This window comes from Lithobates pipiens, unplaced genomic scaffold (genome assembly GCF_037356315.1).
Source record: "Lithobates pipiens isolate NorthernLeopardFrog02 unplaced genomic scaffold, aLitPip1_a1.2 Scaffold_8, whole genome shotgun sequence".
NCBI lineage: Eukaryota > Metazoa > Chordata > Amphibia > Anura > Ranidae > Lithobates > Lithobates pipiens.
Window position 1 is genome coordinate 64,885,521 of NW_027507903.1, and position 21,896 is coordinate 64,907,416.

Consider the following 21,896-nt stretch of genomic DNA (forward strand, 5'->3'; position numbering starts at 1 on the left):
AGTATGTAGCCTTGTAAAAAGGTACTGCCTTGTTGACCAATGTTTTCCAAGACTCCAAAGTTGGTGACACAGAGCTCTTCCATGAAAGGATAAGGCTTTTTAGCATAAAACAGTAACAGGGTAAGAAGGGTCCGAATGGCCCTAGTAGTGGCCAGAGGCTCCACTAAGTGTAGAAGACACAACTCAATGGACACAGGGATAGAGATTGAAGTGACCGACCTTATACAGAAGGCAATGGCTTGCCAATAAGCTTTAATTGATGGGCATTCCCAGAAAATATGCATAAAATTAGCTAAGGGTGCAGCAAATCTCCAGCACAGGGAGTGCTGGGTTCCAAACATCCTTGCCAGTCTAGCCGGGGTGAGGTAGATTCTGTGTAGGAACTTGTAGTGGATCAATCTATCTCTGCTAAATACTAAATACTGGAATGCAGTCCCCCACATATTGTTCCAATCACCTCTATCCAGTCCCGGAGCCATGGCCTCCTAAGCTCTCCTCCAAGGCCCCAACGGGAAGGTTGTTTCATGGAATAAATCTTTATATAAGCAGGAAACAGTTTTTTGCAATGATTCACTGGGGGTCAGTAGCTCTAGGTTGCTGGGCTCAAGGTCAAGGGGCTCCCTACCAAATTGTGAGCAAAAAGCATGCCGCAATTGAATGTACCTAAAGAAATGTGAGTTTGGCAAATCATATTTTAGTTTTAATTAATCAAATGGCAATAAAGTACTGTTTGATACAATGTGGAGCAAGATTTTTATACCATATTTGGTCCATACCACTGGATCCGGGTAACCGAAGAAGTGGGTTAAATTGGGGTTCCTCCACAGTGGGGTATTAGGAAAAAGTCTGGATGGGCTAGTTATTAGCCCTCCCTGGGCCATGACCCATGCCTTCATTACTGAGCGCACGGAGGATGTCAATGGGTACGGGGCTTTTAGACCCCTGTATACCATATGAGACAGCGCCTCATAGGAGCCCACACAAGCTGCCTCCTGGGATACAGAGGCATCATCAGGAGGAGTAGTCAGCCAGCGGTGGGCCACCGTGAACTGTCCAGCCAGGAAGTATTTGTGGAAGTTAGGAACCGCGAGGCCCTCCTCCCCCCAAGGCTATTGTAGTATTGCTAATTTGAGACGGGGGATACCTCCCTGCCACTAAAAGGAGGAGATCATGGCATCTATTGATTCAAATATGGACTTGGGGATCCAAACCAGGGAATTCCTAAGGTTTTACAGGGGTAGAATTTTCATTTTTATAAAGTTTATCTTCCCAATGAGAGACAGAGGGAGGTTTTACCAGGCCTTAGACTTCTCGGTCATTATAGCAAGCAGCGGGGAAATTTTGAGTTAGTAATCTGTAGTCCTAAGTATTTGATTCGGGACACCCATTGGAGGGGGATGGTGGGGTAAGCTTGTTTGGGGATAGGATGGGAGCGCAAGGGGAGTATTTTGGATTTAGACCAGTTGACCCTGAGCCCAGAGACCAATGTGAATCTGTCTAAGTGCCAACGCAGCCTGTAAAGAAGTTCTGCTGTCACTGACAAACAGAACCAAGTCGTCCGCATAAAGTGCTGTGGTTTCAGTTAGGGTGCCTACCTTAATGCCCTGGATTTGGGGGGAGGAATGCAATGCAATCGCCAAGGGCTCCATTACCAATGCAAAAAGACCAGGGGAAAGGGGGCACCCCTGCCTGGTGCCCCTGAACACTGGAAAAGTCTTAGACACCCCCCGCATTGACACGGAGGGCCGCTACGGGCGCTCATACAGCAGCAAGATCCATTTGGGGAAGTTAGGGACAAACCCCATGCATTACAGCATATGAGTCATATGGCCCTAGTCAATAGAATCAAAGGCTTTTTCCAGTTCAAAAAACACCAGTGCCCCCCCAGAGGACGACTCCGCCCCCAGTTGTGTATGGGTATATACTCTCCGTATATAATCTTCATCAGTCTGTTGGCAAGCATTTTGGTGAGTATTTTTAAGTCCATGTTCAGCGGGACCATGGTTCTGTTTGAAGAACAGCAGAGCAGGTCTTTGTCAGGTTTGGGTAATAACACTACATGTGCCTCGTAAAAGGAAGTTGGGAAACCCACTTGTTCAAAACAGTCCATGTAAAGTCGTAGAAGTCTGTGCGACAAGACATCTAAGTATTGCTTGTACCACTCCGCTGGGAGCCCATCCGGTCCCAGCGCTTTCCCGTTAGGAAAGGATGCAATGGCTATCGCCAATTCTTTGTCTGTGAAGGGGGCCTGAAGACTGTCCACCACCGTATCGGGCAACACCGGGATCTGGAGGGGGCCCAGCAGGTCAGTCAGTACCTGTTGGTCATACGGTGGGATAGCAGAATAAAAGTCTGCGTAGTATGCTACAAAAGCCTGCATGATGCCTTAGCATTAATGCATGCATAGACGCATTTACATGCGTCAATTGTTTTTCTGCCAAAACGCTGCAGATTCTGTACGTGGTGGCAGTGGGTGTTTTTTCTGCCTCCAAACACCACTTCTTCTAAACTCCTTTAACGCCTATGTGTGCATGGACACATAGGCTAATATGCAGGAGCCTTTAGAGGCAGAAAAAAATGCCAGATGCCCCTAACAGCAGCGTTAAAACTTCCATTGTGCATGAGGCCTAAATAATAACTAAGATGGTAGCACTCACTGAAAGACACAGAAATCCACTAAAACAAGTAAAAACAGGGTGTTGTGCTTTCCCCTAGAAGAACCAAATATATAATAGTGTTCTTTTTGTGTTTGTTATTCATTGCACAATATTTATAGAAATTTGAAATAAGTGCTCAAACAAATAAAAAAAATTCCACTACCCAGGGACAGGCAGTGATCTTCACATCAAATGTGTTTCTTTCTTCCACCACACAAGTGTTACAAAGCGGGTTACCGGAATTCACTAAAGGCAGCCAATGAAGGATCTCTATCCAAAATACATCTACACCAAAATACAATATTACATCTTCAAAGGCAGATTACACTCTGGCTGATGAGAGAATATGAAAACATCACTGATGTACCGTATATACTCGAGTATAGGCCGACCCGAATATAAGCCGAGGCCCCCAATTTACCCCCAAAAAAACTGGCAAACTTATTGACTCGTGTATAAGCCGAGGGTGAGACATGCCTGTCCATCCCTGTGTGTGTGTCCGTCCATCCCTGTGTGTCCGTCCATCCCTGTGTGTCCGTCCATCCCTGTGTGTCCGTCCATCCCTGTGTGTCCGTCCATCCCTGTGTGTCCGTCCATCCATCCCTGTGTGTGTGTGTGTCCATCCATCCATCCATCCCTGTGTGTGTGTGTCTCCATCCATCCATCCATCCATCCCTGTGTGTGTGTGTCTCCATCCATCCATCCATCCATCCCTGTGTGTGTGTGTCTCCATCCATCCATCCATCCCTGTGTGTGTCTCCATCCATGTGTGTGTGTGTGTGTGTGTGTGTGTGTGTGTGTGTGTGTGTGTGTGTGTGTGTGTGTGTGTGTGTGTGTCCAGCCTACCTTTGTCCCGAGCCTCCGTCCCGTGCCTTGCCTCCTTGCCTCCGTCCCGTGCCGTGCCTTGCCTCCTTGCATCCGTCCCGTGTCGTGCCTTGCCTTGCCCCCGTCCCGTCCCGTCCCGTGCCGTGCCGTGCCTTGCCTTGCCTCCGTCCCGTGCCCTCTTCGTCGGCGGCCATTGTAAAGTTCAAAAGCTGCGCCGCCGCCTTCGCCTGTGATAGGCGGAACACTGAATTTCCCAGCAGCCTGTGTTCCGCCTATCACAGACGTCGTATCATCCTCGTCCGTAGTACGAGGATGATACGATGTTCGTGATAGGCGGAACACAGGCTGCTGGGAAATTCAGTGTTCCGCCTATCACAGGCGAAGGCGGAGCCGGAGGCGCGGCTTTTGAATAGAATGGCCGCTGTCTGTCTGCTCGACACGCTGATCGAGCGGGCAGACAGCGATGACTCGAGTATAAGCCGAGGGGGGCACTTTCAGCCTCAAAAAAGAGGCTGAAAATCTCGGCTTATACTCGAGTATATACGGTAGTTCCGCCCAACCCATGTTTTGTCAACACAGGCATCGTCCAAGGGCAAATATCTAACATTTTTCATATTTTGGTGTACATATGTTTTTTACATATTTACTTGGCTAATATTAACTGCTTTGGCAACAAAAGGCATATTTATAGTGTGATAACTCAAGTTCAAATTTACAATACGGGTGAGTAAGAGAAATTACAGATCCCTTGTCCCCACCTGGTCTATTCATATTGAGCTGTATGATGATTATCACTGCCACTAACTACTGCATTGGTGCCAGCACCGGCATGTAAAAAACAAACTTCTGGTTGCTGTAGCAGCTGGGATTCAGCTTGCATTTTCACTCCTAGCTGCCAGCTATGTAACAGATGTAATCACTTCTACATGTGAATGAAGGTGCTGCTGCCTCCTTCCCACGTGTCCCAGGCTCACCCTATTGGGTGCCTGGGACCTCTATGGCAGGTGTCAGGATGGAGAGCGATGGGAGATCAGTAAAAATCCACTCACTGATCTTCCCTTCTCAACCTGGAATTGCCAGTGATAAGGAGTCTATTAAAATCCTGATGTCTCCATAATGAGGACCTGTCAGTGTAAAATGAACAATACCCCAAATGCAGGTTGCAAACACAGTGCTTTTGTCTGCACCGGATCACATAGTACAAAAGTACCATTAAGACTTGATATTTTTGGTATCTATTTACGCGACACAACCCTATCTTTTATATTTTCATTTAAAAAAATAGGTAATACAGTGTATCTGTGTCTTTGTACACTAAAATTAACTTCAGTGTATTTTTTTTTACTAAAAATCTGGGTTTGCTAAACATGTGCAAAAGACAAAAAAATTGCAACTACTGTCATTTGATTCTTCCTGGTCTCTGATTTTCAGAAAATATATAATGTATGTAATGTATAAGAGTTTTAACTTATCTTTGGGCCTAACATGTGCATCTTCGTAACATGTGCAAAAACTGCTCTGGCAGCAAAAGGGTTACAAGCAACAACAATTCTTTTAGGTATGCTTGCATTCAGTTTTTTTCCTGGCAGATATTCACAGTATGTTTTTCCAATCCTCATGGCGAACCTTACAGTTCATCCACAGTTCCACTGCAGACTTTAGCTGTCTTATTTCCTTGCAACAGATAGTAATTAATGATTTTGGCCATGTGTTTTCGGATCATTTGTGCTTTCAGTGTAGCAGAGGTCTCCAAACTTTTTAAACAAGGGACCAGTTTACTGTCATGTAATCCAGGGGCCAGACTGTGGCCAGTGGAAGTAGAAAACATCCTGGCATCAGTGGAAGAAAACTATTCCTCAGGTTTGGTGGTTGGTGGGACCACAAAATTATAGAGCCTGCAGTTAGTAGGAGGAGGAATAGTGTTCCATCATTGGGGTTAGTGGGAGAAATACTGCTTCACAATTAGTATCAGTGGGAGGAATACTGCCCCATCATTGGTATCAGTGGAAGAAATACTACCCCGTAATTAGTATCATTGTGGGGAATACTGCATCGTTGTTGGTGTCAGTGGGCGGATTAGTGCCTCCTATCAGAGGGTGTAATAGTGCCCCAAGGGCCAGATAAAGGTAAGCAAAGGGACACATCTGATCTGCAGGCTCCAGTTTGGAGACCACTGCTCTATAACTACCATCACCACCCTAACCAAGAAAGAAAACAGTTGTAAACTTTGGTCCCTTAAAAAAAATTCATGCATTTGAATATTTCTGTTATTTTTTTAATAATTTTATCATTGATTTTCTAGTCTCCAGATGTTTTTAGTAGAGGTATATATAATTGTATTATATTCACATTTTTATCTAATATCATCAATTTAAATTAATATGAATTTATTGTTGGGCATTATTGGCACCTTTAGTACATGAAAAGCTCAAGAAAAATGTGGTATGCAGTCTCTAAACATCTCTTGTATCATGTCCTCAGTCTCTAACTATCTCTTGTATCATGTCTGCAATCTCTTACTTAAAGTGGTGTTGCCACCAAAAAATAAAAAGTTGCTTAAATTCTTAAAAAAAAAAAAATAATTGTCAAAAAAGAATTTTTTACTCACCTCTAAATACCTGTTGCTACGGGGTCCCTCGTAGTCTGCCTTCTTCCTTGCCCAGGCTGGTGACATCACTTCCTCTCACGCCGCACATTCACCTGGGACCTGTCACGTGTCCCAGTGACTGTACATGATGGCGCTGCAAGCGGAGCGGGGAACGAGGGGGGGGGGGGGCTTCGTTCCCCCGCATCGCTGGACCCTGGGACAGGTAAGTGTCCGATTATTAAAAGTCAGCAGCTGCAGTATTTGTAGCTGCTGACTTTTAATTTTTTTTTGGAGGTACCCCACTTTAAACTTAAACACATTGCTAATAGTATTATAAAAAATTAAATTTGCTGCACCTCTAGCAGACATGATACAGGAGATGGTCAGAGACTGCAGACATACTACAGGAGATAGTCAGAGACTGCAGACATACTACAGGAGATGATCAGAGACTGCAGGGTTGATAAAATAGATGGTCATATACTGTAGAGATGATAAAATAGATGGTCATATACTGTAGAGATGATAAAATAGATGGTCAGAGACTGCAGACATGATACAAGAGATGGTCGAAAACTGCAAACATGATACAAGTGATAGTCAGAGACTGCAGATATGAGACAAGAGATGGTCATAAATTGAAGACATACTACAGGAGATGGTCAGAGACTGCAGACATGATACAAGAGATGGTCAGAAATTGCAAACATACTACAGGAGATGGTCAGAGACTGCAGACATGAGACAAGAGATGGTCAGAGACTGCGGACATGATACAGAAGATGGTCAGAGACTGCAGACATGAGGCAAGAGATGGTCAGAGACTGCAGACATGATACAAGAGATGGTCAGAGACTGCAGACATGAGACAAGAGATGGTCAGAGACTGCAGACATACTACAGGAGATGGTCAGAGACTGCAGACATGAGACAAAAGATGGTCAGAGACTGCAGACATGAGACAAGAGATGGTCAGTGACTGCAGACATGGTACAGGAGATGGTCAGAGACTGCAGACATGATACAGGAGATGGCCAGAGACTGCGGACATGATACAAGAGATGGTCAGAGACTGCGGACATGATACAGGAGATGGTCAGACTGCAGACATACTACAGGAGATGGTCAGAGACTGCAGACATAGTACAGGGGATGGTCAGAGACCCTGCTCCCATCCCACCCGCTCACTCACCTGCCAAGCCGCCTACTCACACACCCACCAAGCTGCCCGCCTGCTCACTCACCCACGGGCTCACGGATGCCACCCCTCTTAAAGTGCCACCTGGGACAATGGTCCCATTGGGTCCCATGGCTGGGCCAGCCCTGCCTCTAAGCTAGTAGGAGCGGCTGAGTAGCGGTGTGAGTTAGTAAAAAAAACATTTTTTCTTTATTCTGTGCTGTCTGTCCCCTCTGAGCGTAGGACGCCAGCCCTTGTACAACAGGGCCAGTTGTACTGGCCTATCAGCAGCCCTGATCACAGGAGCAAGTCTAGGAGGCGTTCTTACAGGGCTACCAAACATTTCAGCTCCATAACACAGCGGGAGGGGAGGACTCTGACAGGGTGACTCTGACAGGGGTGTGCCAGGATGACACCCCCACAATGTGTGGCACCCGTGTCAGACCGCCCCATTTTCAGTGCCATTATTGGCGCCTTTTTTTCTTTCAGCCGCATGCCAAAAACACAATTTTCGGCCGATGTTTCAGGCGCCGAAATTTTGGTGCACCTCTAGTTTTTAGTCATTTGGATCATCATGAGCCGGTTCTTAAACATGGCTTACTTCAGTCCAGTGGTCTTATTTTTTTGGCTGCATGGTCTCACCTTTCAAATTGTTTCTGGTAGGAGAGTGTAATTCACTTCACGTTTTTGCAGGGCACATGGGCCTCTTCAGTTTTTTTCAGCCTATTACACTCAATCCAGTAATCAAATGGAGAACATTAACCTGATTTAGTAGTTGTAACAATTGCTTCATCATGTATCTATTCAATATGATGACTATGCCGATCATCTCCTTTAGTCAGAATCCCCCCACAACAATCAAGTCTGTGATTACGCTGGACAAAGTCCTTTCTTTGCCCACACATCCATACCTCCAAGTCCCATCTCTAAAGATGCTGAAGAAAAGTAAATATTGTAGGACTCTACAGCAACCTTTCTCAACCAGAGTTCCTTCAGTGGCTACTTAGAATTCCTTGAGTAAAGACAGGGCTTGAGTGCTGCAGGAATGCATGGAAACGGCATTCCTGTACTTTTGCTACAGCAGTTACACCATTCCTGTTAGCAGTCAAGTCCTGCAGGCCTGGGGGGGGTGAAGGGGCAGAGGTGGACATTACTGGGGGAGGGTGAAGGGCAGAGGTGGATATTACCAGGGGGGTGAAGGAGGCAGAGGAGGACATGACTGGGGGGTGAAGGGGCAGAGGATGACATTACTGTGGGGGGAGGTGAAGGGGGCAGAGGTGGATATTACTAGGGGGGTTAAGGAGGGAGAGGAGGACATGACTGAGGGGTGAAGGGACAGAGGATGACAATACTGTGGGGAGGGGGCAGAGGAGGACATTGCTATGGGGGGAGCTGAAGGGGGCAGAGGACATTACTGGGGGGAGTGAAGGGGACAGAGGTGGTTATTGCTGTGGAGAGTGAATGGGCAGAGGAGGACATTACAAAGTGGGGGGAGAGGCCAGAGAAGGACTTTACTGGGGGGGTGAAGGGGGCAAAGAAAGACAGTGCTGTGGGGCAGGGCCCGAGTCATTTTCTCTTTTTGAACTAGGGGGGATTTTGGGTGAGTTCCCACACTTTTTTTCCAGGACTTGACCCCTGAGTAAAGAGCAGTTTCCACACATACAATGATCACTTTAGCTATCTGCAAGAGGAGGATTCTTCCTAATGACCACAAATGTAGAGAACATTTTTCCAAGAGGCCATACAATGTACAGAGAGCTGCAGATATAGTAGTTATTAGCAGGGGTTCCCCAAGACTAGAAACTTATTTCAAAGGATCCTCCATGTTAAAAGGGTCCAAAAAGGATGCTCTACAGTATCCAGAGGATAACTCCACTACCTGATACATTAGATGGGTTACAGCCATTAGGAACATACTTGAATATTATTATTCATGATTTATATAATGCCAACAGTTTACGCAGCACTTTACAATGCAGAGGGGGGACATACTTGAGTTGGTTCCTGGTTGATCGTTTCTCTGGTTTTATAAACATAAAGTCAGGATATATTACCAATTCATCTTTCCAGACCACATCTCACCCAAGGATCCTAACAAGTGGAACCATAATGGATCCGGAAGGTACCTACACTATGCTGGATATCAGGGTGGATCATCAACTATTGTGACAGTTGTGCATTTACATGCAATCATGCTCAGTTGCACCCCAGTTTGTGTTCTAACAGTTTGTTTATGCCACGATTTTACATATAAATGTAATCATGCATGACACTATAGCAGTTACATACCTTTATATGAGGCTAAATTTCATTAAGGTAATATGTAAATAACATTGTTAAGTCACATCATGTCAATATACAATTCTGGATTATGCAATATAACAGTTTGACATGTTTTGAGATGCAAATATACTGTATTTTAAATGGTTGTAATTTATGACATGTTGTATATATGCTAATAGTTTGGGGATTTTTTTGGACGTGCAGAGCAGACACTGATACTAACCTTACTCCCCGGCGAATGCAAGTTTTATATGACTTTAGGTGTATTTTATAGGATATTACAAATTTACAATTTAGTTGCAATACATGGGTCCTTCTATTCATGAGTTGTTGTTTTTTGTAGTATATTTTAATTTTATTTTGTTTTTTTGGGTTGAGATACACATTATAGGTTTAGTGGTGGTTTTGACTTTAGAGGATACAGTCTGGTAAAGACACAGTGGTAGCATTCATAAACTTTTATGGAGGAACAAGAAGTCAGGCTTCAGGCCAGACTGAGTACATCCATCCACACAATGGGAGACTAAAGAGCAGTTTTGGACCTTATACTAGGATTTACATTGTCACTCATCTATTTCTATAAAGCCTGCCACTGAAACACCTCACTAGCCAGCTTTCCACTGCTCACTCTCTATTTCCCCTAACATAGCTGCTGTATGGGTTCTTGCAAAGGGCAAAGTAATAAAAAGCTTTTTTTCTTCAATAGACTTGCGTTAAGTTGATGTGCATTTAGATGCATTTAGATGTAGCATTTTAATGCAACGCAACACACTACACTGCATATGACAACAGCATTGTGGTGTGTGGCAGCATTTTGTTTTATTATATTTTAGGGCTGTGGAAATTAAAGATTTATTCCTTGATTAATCGATTAATTTTTTTGATCGATCAAACTTCTTTTGATCGGTACTCACCTCTCCTTCGGCTTCCAGGTCTTCAGGGAGTTCCGTCAGAGATCCGGTGACGCCACAGACATCAACGTCGATGTCTGTGACGTGTCCGGTGACGTTGAAGTTCTGATTGAACATACCGCTTACGGGGGAGGAGCTACGCATGACGTCACCCACTGCTGCCCTACGGAACTAACACGATTGTCGGCTTTACATGCTGTGATTTAATCATCTTTATGTGAGTAGTTTGTGTTTGAACACAAAAATTAAATCTTATACTTAAGCGGTGAGCACTTAGATCTTTTCTTTCTACCCATGACCTGGAGTCCTTGCTGAGATCTAAGGAGGCGTGAGAGAAGTTTATGGTCTGTGTTAACCCTTTTGATACCCGCTTGCATGACCAATTGTTTGCACAGGGGTCCATGCCATAATTTGAAAGTGATTAGTTAGACCAGAGGTCGAGGGATTGTCACACTACTGTGGAAAAAAAATTACGTCAGTGCTACCATCTGAATTTAAAAAGTATTTGTGTGAACTGTGAAGTAAAGTCATGGATTGTGGAAACAAACTAGTGTTGGGTGATTGTATATAGTGTATACCACATTTACCACTGACTAATGCAAAGTTGCAATGCAAGGAGATCAGCTAAAAGTAGTTGGGTGTTTGATAATATATCAGGTGTGATATATTTTTATATATATTATATACTGTACATGTACTGTTTAACCCTTGTTGTTTCCTTAACAATGATGAAATCACTCCTGTTGGACCCACTTATGAAGATGTCATAAGGGAAACCCAACAGAACAGAAAACGTTTACAACAAGAGTGTGAAATGTAAGTATCATAAAGTTTAATGATTTTGTTTTATTTTTATTTTTAAATGTAGGGCATTTTGATCTTTCAAATCTGTGGCAGACATGGCAAATAAATATGTGATTGAATAGCATTCCATTTTTTAGTTTCTGTAAATAGAAATGTGTATATCTAGCATGATTCTAGCCATTTGGTCTAGTAATGTGAAATACTTCTAACTGAGTTAGTTGATAAAGCCTAAGGCCTCATGCGCACTGGATGTTAGAAAAAAGGCCCCTGAACACCAGTACTGCTGGCAGGAAAACATGGCAGAAAAACTTGCTTTTAGAACAGGTATTTATGCACATTTAGCCCTTGTACACACAGTCGGAGAATCCGTCGGAATGTTTCCTATCGGACCGTGTCGTCGGATAATCCGACTGTGTGTGGTATGCATCGGACTAATTCCGTCGGAATATCCGTCGGACCCAATTTTCCAACATGTTGGAAATATTTCCCGACCAACTGGGCCGGTCGGACATACTCCGATCATGTGTAGCGAATTTTGATCGGACCAAGTGCCACGCATGCTCAGATCAAATTCCTACATCAAAGCTATTGGCTACTAGCCTGAATGTAGTCCCATCGTAACGAAATTACGCCATCACGTTCTGAAAGATCGGATTTTTCGACAACTTAGTCTGACCGTGTGTATGCAACAGTTTCGGACAAGATCCGACGGACAAAATCCGACGGAGAAAATCAGACGGATTTGGTTGTTGAAATCTCCGACCGTGTGTACAGGGGCTTAGACATGTTTAACTGTGTCTGCGTTTACAAGCATTTTTTCCCCTCTGCTATTTTCCACTACCAAATTCTTATGCATGTGGATAGAAAGGAGGAGATGGGCCAGTAGAGATCCCAGGGTACACAGGTGGACCTTGAGAAACATTGTATGGATGAGTGGGCCGAGGCATCCAACTGTGTTTAGCTGCCCTATATTGCATGGCAACTTCATAATTGGCTTCCATACACTGTTTCTCAAGGTCCCCACTGATGTCCTCCAACATATGGTATACTGTAGATTACGACAAAAGATGGCTTGGGGGTTATTTGGATTCAGAATACAGACCTTCTTTGTTGCCGCACTTTGTCTAATAATTGAAAGATCCTGCTATAAAGACATTGTGGGCAATTACATTTTGCAATTAAAAATTTATAAGAGAAATAAAAACCTAAAATATCTAAAAAAAAATTATAAGAAGAAGAATATTTTATTGGAAAAATAAGTAAAAAAATAAATAAAAAAAGGAAATAAAAAGGTAAAATAATTAACATTTCTTTACCTCCACATGTTTGCTCCTCATAAAAACCACATATTCAATATGTTTACTTACTTTCTACTGCAGCACTGCATTGCCTTCCTTAGAAACAACAGCTGGGATATGTACATACTGTATATACTTTATGCGTGGCTGGAACTCCACCGGCAGCTGCTTTGTCTTCTTCATTTAGGTTGCAACAGACCCTTTAATGCACCGACTTCCATTTGGTCTGTGAAATCTTTTCTGAAAAAAAGTAAAATGTATTTTCATATACCAAAAAAACAAAAAACAAAAACAAATTGCAGTAATGCCGTGAATATTACCCCTGTCCTTTCTCTGCTGGTGTGAAAGTTGACCCCAGTTTGATGTAAATTGGGATCTCATTTCTGTCCATACCATGGCTTTGTGGATATGGTCATGGTATCATCTGGGATGGGAAGTGTGCCATAGCTCTTGATGTATCTCCACTGCAGCAAAAAGGTTTGTTTGACGCATCATAAGCCATCCTGGAGATGCACACTACCACACACTATGGATCACAAAATGATGCTGGGAACTTCCTGTAGAGACAGAAAATTTCTGTATTATCATAAATTCTACAAAATAATGATTTTTCACTGTCCACCAACATGTATTAGCGCTTGTAAACTCCAGACGCACCTAATGTATACACGTACCTAGGTGCATCAGTCGTTTTTTCTGACAAAATGCTGCTGCTCCTGGACACGCTGTCAGTGGGAGTTTTTCTGCTTCTAAATGCCTGTGTGCATGGACAAGTAAACTAACATGGAGAGGCAGAAAAAAAATGCTTGATTCCTCTAAAAACGACGTGTAAAATGCCCAGTGTGCATAAGGCCTAAAAGCGTAATTTTGAAGAACTGGAAACTGCAGATCCACAGTCCAAATAATCTCTGTGAGTTCCATTAAGATAACACTCCCTTGTCTCTGTGGAGGTTAATAAAGATGTTTGCTTATATATTGGCAATATAGCCATGCATCTGGAAGACTGTTAGAATAATCGAAAGCGACCAGGATAGTCCTGTGATCTGCAAGGCATGTTTCTGTTTAATTATGTTTAGTTATGTTTTACTGCAAAATGTTATTATATATTTGTCTCAACACTTCCTAGAATACCTTTTAATCATGTTCTAATAATTATGTTTACATCAATTAAGCCATTGGTAAATTTAATGCTGGCCATGCACCTTACCTCAGGTTTTGGAAGCTTTCGATTATAAATAATCACATGAAAATGGTCAGTCCACTACAATATCCCAAACGCAATTTTAATTATTTCCCAGTTTTGAGTTAACAAAAAAAACTTAGATTTTCTGTACAAACCTAATGAAACATGATAATATAAAAACCCATTTCTCTTTCACTCACTGACTGACACAGCTCCATTATTCTTCACCATACGGTTGTTACGCCACCTTCAGGAGAGGACTAGGCAGAACATGTTATACATGTAAAAAAACATAACTTTCTAGTTTCGCCCAGGGGGCGGTCCCTTCAGTAACAACCCCCCAGCCTGCTTCCTGCAGCTTCAGTTTTTTTTCTGCCTAGTGAAGGAGATGGCCCTAGGAATCCTGCGGGACCATCGGTCCTGTAATTTTTTTGCAGAAGTTTGTCTTTTGTGCAAGATTTTGGATCCTGTGATCTACTATCAACAGCCGTCTGGGTGACAGGCTGGATACTCCTATCCTTGTAGTCTCCCCAGCCTGGCCATCGAGCATGTGCAGACCATAGCTACGCGCTGGGTCGGCCATGACATGCCCCTCAGGCTCCAGGGGTGGCCGGTGAACGCAATGCTCCGGGGCACACATATGACCAGGCTACTGATGTCTGCGCAACAGTGTGCCGTGGCCAGCAGCCACCCCGTACTCTTTGGGAGTAGGTCTGTGATGGGATGTCCCCAGCTCGTCCGGATGATAAGTACAGCTCTCCCTGCATTGGCGGGGTTGAGCAGCTCGGCATTCTCTGGGAGGTTGATTTGGGGGTCCTCCCTCTCCCTGTCCGTATTTCCCCTCCCCCCGTGGGGGATGCTGCAGGTGGGCTGCTGAGTGGTGTGTGTGCCTATAGCCAGGGGTTCCCCGGGGGGCTCTGAACTGGATGGGGGCTGCCCTGGGTGGCTGTGTCCCTGAGTACCTGTGGTCTCCCTGCTGGGTGTCTGGAGGTCTGCACTTGCTGATTGCCATAGCGCTGTTCTGCCGCCATTTGCTCTGTCTTTTTACTGTCTTTCCCCTGTGTACAGTTGTTTGTTGGCCATGTTTGGTGTGCCTCAGTGGGAAGCATGGTCAGGAACCATTTTACTGTAGTTCAGCGGTGTTTGGTTGCTCAAACAACAAACATTCCATTATTAAATGAATTTGTGGACTATTGAGTTATTGATCTAAAATATTCATGTGTGTAGTTAGTAAATGGCTTGCCTTTGGTCAGGCACAATGCAGTACTCGGTAGCTGGCCAATAAAAATAGTTTTAGACAGTGTGAACATATACTGTAGCTGCTGAATTACTTTTTCACGTATTTTCGACAAGGAATGTTTGTATGTTTGCACAATTCATTTTTGAAACAAACTAACTGTTTCAATTCACAGGCTGGAAGCAAAGACCCAAAAAGAACTTGTAGAGATTCAGCAACAGAATGTGAAAGTCAAGAAGCAAATACATAAGTATGAAATGAAATAAATCTGAGAAATAATTTTTATATCTCTAATAATATAGTATGTAAGAGCATAAAAGTAATATGTGGACGAACGTGGTGCAAATTAAACTTAAAGCGTACCTTCAGTCATTTTTTCATCTTCCCATCTATTGTCGTTTTAACTGGATAGTAAAACATTTTTTTCTGCCAGCAAATATCTTATACAGCCCTCTTCCTGTTTCTTGTCTGGTAAAAAGCCTAGGCTTATGATATCATGCGCAGCTCTCTCTCTCTCGCACATGTAAGAGTTTGCCAGCGGGGGGGCAGGAGAGTGGAGAAGGGGTGAGTTACAGTAGAGCCAAGGAGAGCTGCAGAGCTGGAGATGGCTAGATGAGGGTGGAGACAACAGGAGACTGCAAAGATTCACGAGTATTCATTGAGAGAGATGAAATGTGCAGGCAAGTAGTGGTGTGAGTCTGTGTATATCTATCTATCTATATATATATATATATATATATATATATATATATGTATGTGTGTGTGTCTGTATATATATATATATGTGTGTGTGTGTGTGTGTGTGTGTGTGTGTGTGTTTCTCTCTCTCTGTGTATATATATATATATATATATATATATATATATATATATATATATGTGTGTGTGTGTCTGTATGTATGTGTGTGTGTCTGTATGTATGTGTGTGTGTGTGTGTGTGTGTGTGTCTGTGTAAATCCAGGAAGTGAACAGGCAGCAGCTTCAGTTACCCACAGTTAAAATGGCTGGAGCAAGACTCAGTGGAGGGAGATTTCTCCAGTATATTTGGCAAGTACATAATCACAGTATGTATAAACTAATATGCAAAGTAGTTGGAGGGAAGCTTCAGAATAGCAAAAATGTTTTTATAAAAAAATTATGTGAGCAGACTGCAGTTCCACTTTAACGGATATGTTCACCTTCAGGAGAATGTTACATGTTATACCTATATTTAGGGTGTAACATGTAACATGCGCCTATGCACCTGCCTCCCGCCACCAGAGCTCTCTTGTTTGTGACAGCTGGCAGAGCATCCACTCCCCAAACCCGCTGCCACATTTTGCTCCACTTGCACAGCCGTGTTATTCATTCACAGAGTCTGTGAGTAAATAAACTAGTCCCATCCGCCACCGCGACAGCCAGGCTTGTAGTATAAACTAATTGTGATAGCACTGATCAGCACGTTCAAAAAAATTTTTCACACAGCCTACAGCTCAGGAACCATCTGCTCATACAGAGGTACAGGCAGAGAGCTCTAGGCAGTGTATGCAATGTTCTGCAGGCTCCAGTGAGAAAAGTATTAAATGCATGCAAAATATGTGCATTTATTATTTTTTCACAAAGGTGAACAAACTTGGCCTTTATTTGTTTATTCTAGCACATGCATGGAACAACTGATTGTACCCGCAATTCCAAATTCCTCAATGTTAACGGGACCTTAAGAGCAATATTCACTGAGTATTTAATTGTGTCTTATACTTTTTACTTATCTGCCATGCCCTTATGACATCAGACTGGCAGAAGTTCTTACCCTTAACCATTTTGCTGGAAAGAAAAAGGTTTTGTTGCAGTCTGTTTCCCACTAAAATCTCCCAACAAAGACAAAGAAGGCAATCCAAACCCAATAGGGCTTCTAACCAAACTCCACTTAAAAAAAAAAAAGTTTTGACTGGAGTTGTGCTTTTCCTTATTGCTGTAAACTGGAAAAGAACAAAACAAATCAACTGGTAAAAATGTGTAGTTTCCCATTTTTTATTATTAAAAGAGTTCAATTAAAATTAATATGTACATGTAAACTAGTTACATAACACAACCTTAGCTTAAAGTGGTTGTAAAGGCAGAAGGTTTTCTATCTTAACCACTTGAGGACCGCCGTATTGCCATTGTACGTCAGCACAATGGCACAGGCAGGCACAATCACGTACATCTACGTGATTGCCTTCCAGCGGGTGGGGGGTCCGATCGGACCCCCTCCCGCTGTTTACGGCGGTCCGATTCGGTCCAGGAGCGCTCCGTGATGAGGGGATGGCCGTTGGTTTTCGGCCACCCCCTCTGGATCGCTCCTGGCCAATGAGAAGCTTCCTCCCCTGTGTATTGTTTACACAGGAAGGAGGAAGTGATGTCATTCTCCTCGGGGCGGTCTTTTTGACCGGACTACGAGGAGAAGAGTAAAAGTAAGTGTGCACCAACACTACACTGACATGTAGGTACACACAGGCACACAAACCCCCCCCCGATCCCCCCCCCCCGATCGCCCCCCGATCCCCCCCCGCCCCCCTCCCCCCCCAGTCACAGTGTCACTGATTGCATTGATCATTTCTTTACTGATCAATGCATTCAGTGTCAGTTGTGACAGTAAAAACTGTCAGGACAGTTAGTGTTAGGTCCAGGGTAGCCCCCTATCACCCCCCAATAAAGATTTAACCCCCTGATTGCCCCTAGAGTTAACCCTTTCACCCCCTTTTGCCAGTGTCACTAAGCGATCATTTTTCTGATCGCTGCATGTGTCGCTAGTGTCGCTAGGTAGCTAGTTATTTTTTTAGGTTCACCGCCAGGTTTTTATATCGCTAGGTACCCCGATATACTACCCAATAATGTTTTTAACCCCCTGATTGCCGCTAGTTAACCCTTTCACCCCCTTTTGCCAGTGTCACTAAGCGATCGTTTTTCTGATCGCTGCATTAGTGTCGCTACAGCCGCTAGGTAGCTAGTTATTTTTTTAGGTTCACCGCCAGGTTTTTATAGTGCTAGGTACCCCGATATACTACCCAATAATGTTTTTAACCCCCTGATTGCCGCTAGTTAACCCTTTCACCCCCTTTTGCCAGTGTCACTAAGCGATCATTTTTCTGATCGCTGCATGTGTCGCTAGGTAGCTAGTTATTTTTTTAGGTTCACCGCCAGGTTTTTATATCGCTAGGTACCCCGATATACTACCCAATAATGGTTTTAACCCCCTGATTGCCGCTAGTTAACCCTTTCACCCCCTTTTGCCAGTGTCACTAAGCGATCGTTTTTCTGATCGCTGCATTAGTGTCGCTACAGTCGCTAGGTAGCTAGTTATTTTTTTAGGTTCACCGCCAGGTTTTTATAGCGCTAGGTACCCCGATATACTACCCAATAATGGTTTTAACCCCCTGATTTCCGCTAGTTAACCCTTTCACCCCCTTTTGCCAGTGTCACTAAGCGATAATTTTTCTGAACGCTGCATCAGTGTCGCTAGTGTCGCTAGGTAGCTAGTTATTTTTTTAGGTTCACCGCCAGGTTTTTATAGCGCTAGGTACCCCGATATACTACCCAATAATGGTTTTAACCCCCTGATTGCTGCTAGTTAACCCTTTCACCCCCTTTCACCAGCGATCACAGTATAAGTGTCACTGGTGACGCTGGTTAGCCAGTTAGTTATTTAGGTTCCCCGTCAGGTTTTTATATAGCGCCAGGGACCCCCATATACTACCTAATAAAAATTTGAACCCCCTGATTGCCCCTAGTTAACCCTTTCACCACTGATCACCGTATAAGTGTTACGGGTGACTCTGGTTAGTTTGTTTTTTATAGCATTTTATATTCAAATCCGGAAGGCAGTGCTTGGTTTTCGGGGTCCCGTACGTGGCTAGGCTCCCAAAAAGTCCCCCACATGTGGTATCCCCGTACTCGGGAGAAGCAGCAGAATTTATTTTGGGGTGTAATTTGACTTCTGCCCATAGCATGTGTGAGCAATATATCATTTAGTGACAACTTTGTGCAAAAAAAAAAAAAGTTTGTAATATTCCCGCAACTTTTGGCAAAATATAAAATATTCCATGGACTCAACATGCCTCTCAGTAAATAGCTTGGGGTGTCTACTTTCCAAAATGGGGTCATTTGGGGGGGGTTTGTGCTATTTTAGCATTTTATGGCCTTCGAAACTGTGATAGGTAGTGAGGAGTTAAATCAAAAATTTGCACCCTTAGAAATCCTGAAGGTGGTGATTGGTTTTCGGGGTGCCGTGCGCGACTAGACTCCCAAAAAGTCCCACACATGTGGTATCCCCGTACTCGGGAGAAGCAGCAGAATGTATTTTGGGGTGTCATTTCACATATGCCCATAGCATGTGTGAGCAATATATCATTTAGTGACAACTTTTTGTAAAAAAAAATTATTATTTTTTTTTTGTCATTATTCAATCCCTTAGGACAAAAAAAATAAATATTCAATGGGCTCAACATACCCATCAGCAATTTCCTTGGGGTGTCTACTTTCCAAAATGGGGTCATTTGGGGGGGATTTGTACTGCCCTGCCATTTTAGCACCTCAAGAAATGAGATCGGCAGTCATAAATTAAAAGCTGTGTAAATTCCAGAAAATGTACTCTAGTTTGTAGACGCTATAACTTTTGCGCAAACCAAAAAATATACGCTTATTGACATTTTTTTTACTAAAGACATGTGGCTGAATAAATTTTGCCCTCAATGTATGACTAAAATTTAGTTTATTCGATTTTTCTTATAACAAAAAGAAGAAAATATCTTTTTTTTTCAAAATTTTCGCTCTTTTTCCATTTATATCGCAAAAAAAAAAAATCGCAGAGGCAATCAAATACCATCAAAAGAAAGCTCTATTTGTGGGAAGAAAAGGACGCAAATTTCGTTTGGGTGCAATATTGCATGACCGCGCAATTACCAGTTAAAGCAGCGCAGTGCGAAATTGCAAAAAGACCTCTGGTCCTTAAGGTGTTTATTGGTCCGGAGCTGAAGTGGTTAATGAATCCTATGCATTAAGATAAAAGGTCTTCTGTGTGCAGCAGCCTCCCTAAGCCCACCTAATACTTACCTGAGTCCCATCTCTGTCCAATGATGTGCACGAGTGCCTCGGCCATCCGAGACTCTCCCTCCTGATTGGCACATCAGAGTCGCCATTGGCTCCCGCTGCTGTCAGTCAAAGTCAGTTGGCCAATCAGGAGAGAGAGGGGTGGGGCTGAAATGTGGCTCCGGGTTTGAATGGACACACAGAGCTGCGGCTCGGCTCAGGTGTCCCCATAGCAAGCTGCTTACTGTGGGGACACTCAACAGTAAGGAGGGGCAAGGAGGGAAGAGGGACCCAAGAAGATAAGGACCCATACTGTTCTGTGTTAAACCATTTCACAGAGCAGGTAAGCAGGTAAGTATAACATGTTTGTTATTTTTAAAGGAAAAAAACAAGACTTTAGTATCACTTTAATTTTCAAAAACACCAACCCATTGCTTTAAGTAACACACTAAAGGTCATTTCACATGGGCGGTACGCCTGGCGGATGCTTTGCTTAGCATGGGGATCAGCCGCTCATTGTGCTGAGACGGACCTGTCAGAGCCCCGCTCTCCTCCATGGGGAGATCGGATGAAAACGGACAGGTGGTCTGGTTTCGCCAGACAGATGGAAAATAGGGGTTTTTAACCTGTCTGGATTTGGCAGACAGAATTGGATCGGATAGTAGCGGTGTCAGCAGGCATGTCACCGCTGCCCTATAGAGGTGAATGGAGCATCTGATCAGGTCCGCTTAAACAACTGACAGGCGGACCTGATCAGAAAGCCTGTGTGAAAGGGGCTTTAGGGGTTTATTCATAAAATGTTTTTATACAACTTTTTTAAGTGAGTTCAACTTGATAAATGTGTGAATTCTGAGATAAAGTTGCCTTATTCAGCAGTATTAAACCCAAAAGCAAAGATTTATTATGTTGCAGTTAACCAATTCTTAGATGTTATGGCTGTATTCATTTTCTTCTTTATGCTTTCTTTCCTCTATTTTCATCTGGTGATCCAGCCAGCAAGTCTATTATTTTTCAAAATAACAAGTTCTCCTTCCAAATGTATCAGTTTGTAGAGATGTGACAAACCATTTAACACTGACAGGGGTGCTTGAAATGATCAGCTTTTGCATATTTATGTATGTAAAACCTTTATCCTAAAAGGCTGTTTGCTGTAACTGGTTAAAAAGTGTGAGCTAGAGTTTAATTGCAATCTGTTTAGTGTATTAAAGCTGCTAGTACATCTAACACCCCTTCCCACAGACTTACTATGCTGCTGTCCAAAAGTTTCCCCTGTGCCCCTTCATCAAGATTGAGGGCACTCTAACGAGGGAGGTGTGTTACTGGCCAAATCACCAAGTGCAAACAGAGGGGGGAAAGGGGAAAAAAGAAAGCTACCACATCTATAGTTGCATAGTTAATCTGGTTGAAAAAAGACACAAGTCCATCCAGCAATTTGCTCCTGTTTGGGGGAAAAAATCCTTCCTGATCCCCCGGGAGACAATCGGATATTCCCTGGATCAACTTTACCTATAAATGTTAGTATCCAGTTATAATATGTACATTTAAGAAAGAATCCAGGCCTTTTTTAAAACAATCTATTAGTCTTTAGAATATTGGTATGGGCTATTGGCGCTACCTCTGTTGGATTACTTTAACCTCTACTGGGTTGTTATTACCTATATCATGTGACCCAAAATGTTTATCAAATACTTGTAAGGGATGGATTATATCAAAGAGTGTGTAACCCCATACCAACCATATGTATACACTGATAATATCAATAGCATACAGTAAAATAATGGCCCTCAGGGGGTAGGGAAAAAGAAAAGAGAGACCAAAAAGGCTATAGCAAATGAGGCAAAGGGTAAAAGAAAAAATAGGTAGATAAAGGGTGATAAGATGGACCTATA

The 21,896-nt window shown here is 43.3% G+C and overlaps 1 protein-coding gene across 3 annotated transcripts in view; it reads left to right on the plus strand.

Moving 5' to 3' along the window:
- The window catches only part of FAM227B (family with sequence similarity 227 member B), a 550,320-nt gene that overhangs the window by 480,864 nt on the left and 47,560 nt on the right, over positions 1-21,896 (plus strand). For all 3 annotated transcript variants that reach the window (XM_077473435.1, XM_077473436.1, XM_077473437.1), the window contains 2 exons: positions 11,178-11,256; positions 15,138-15,212. In XM_077473435.1, coding sequence (XP_077329561.1) covers positions 11,178-11,256; positions 15,138-15,212 — 154 coding nt within the window. The remainder of the gene's footprint in view (positions 1-11,177; positions 11,257-15,137; positions 15,213-21,896) is intronic.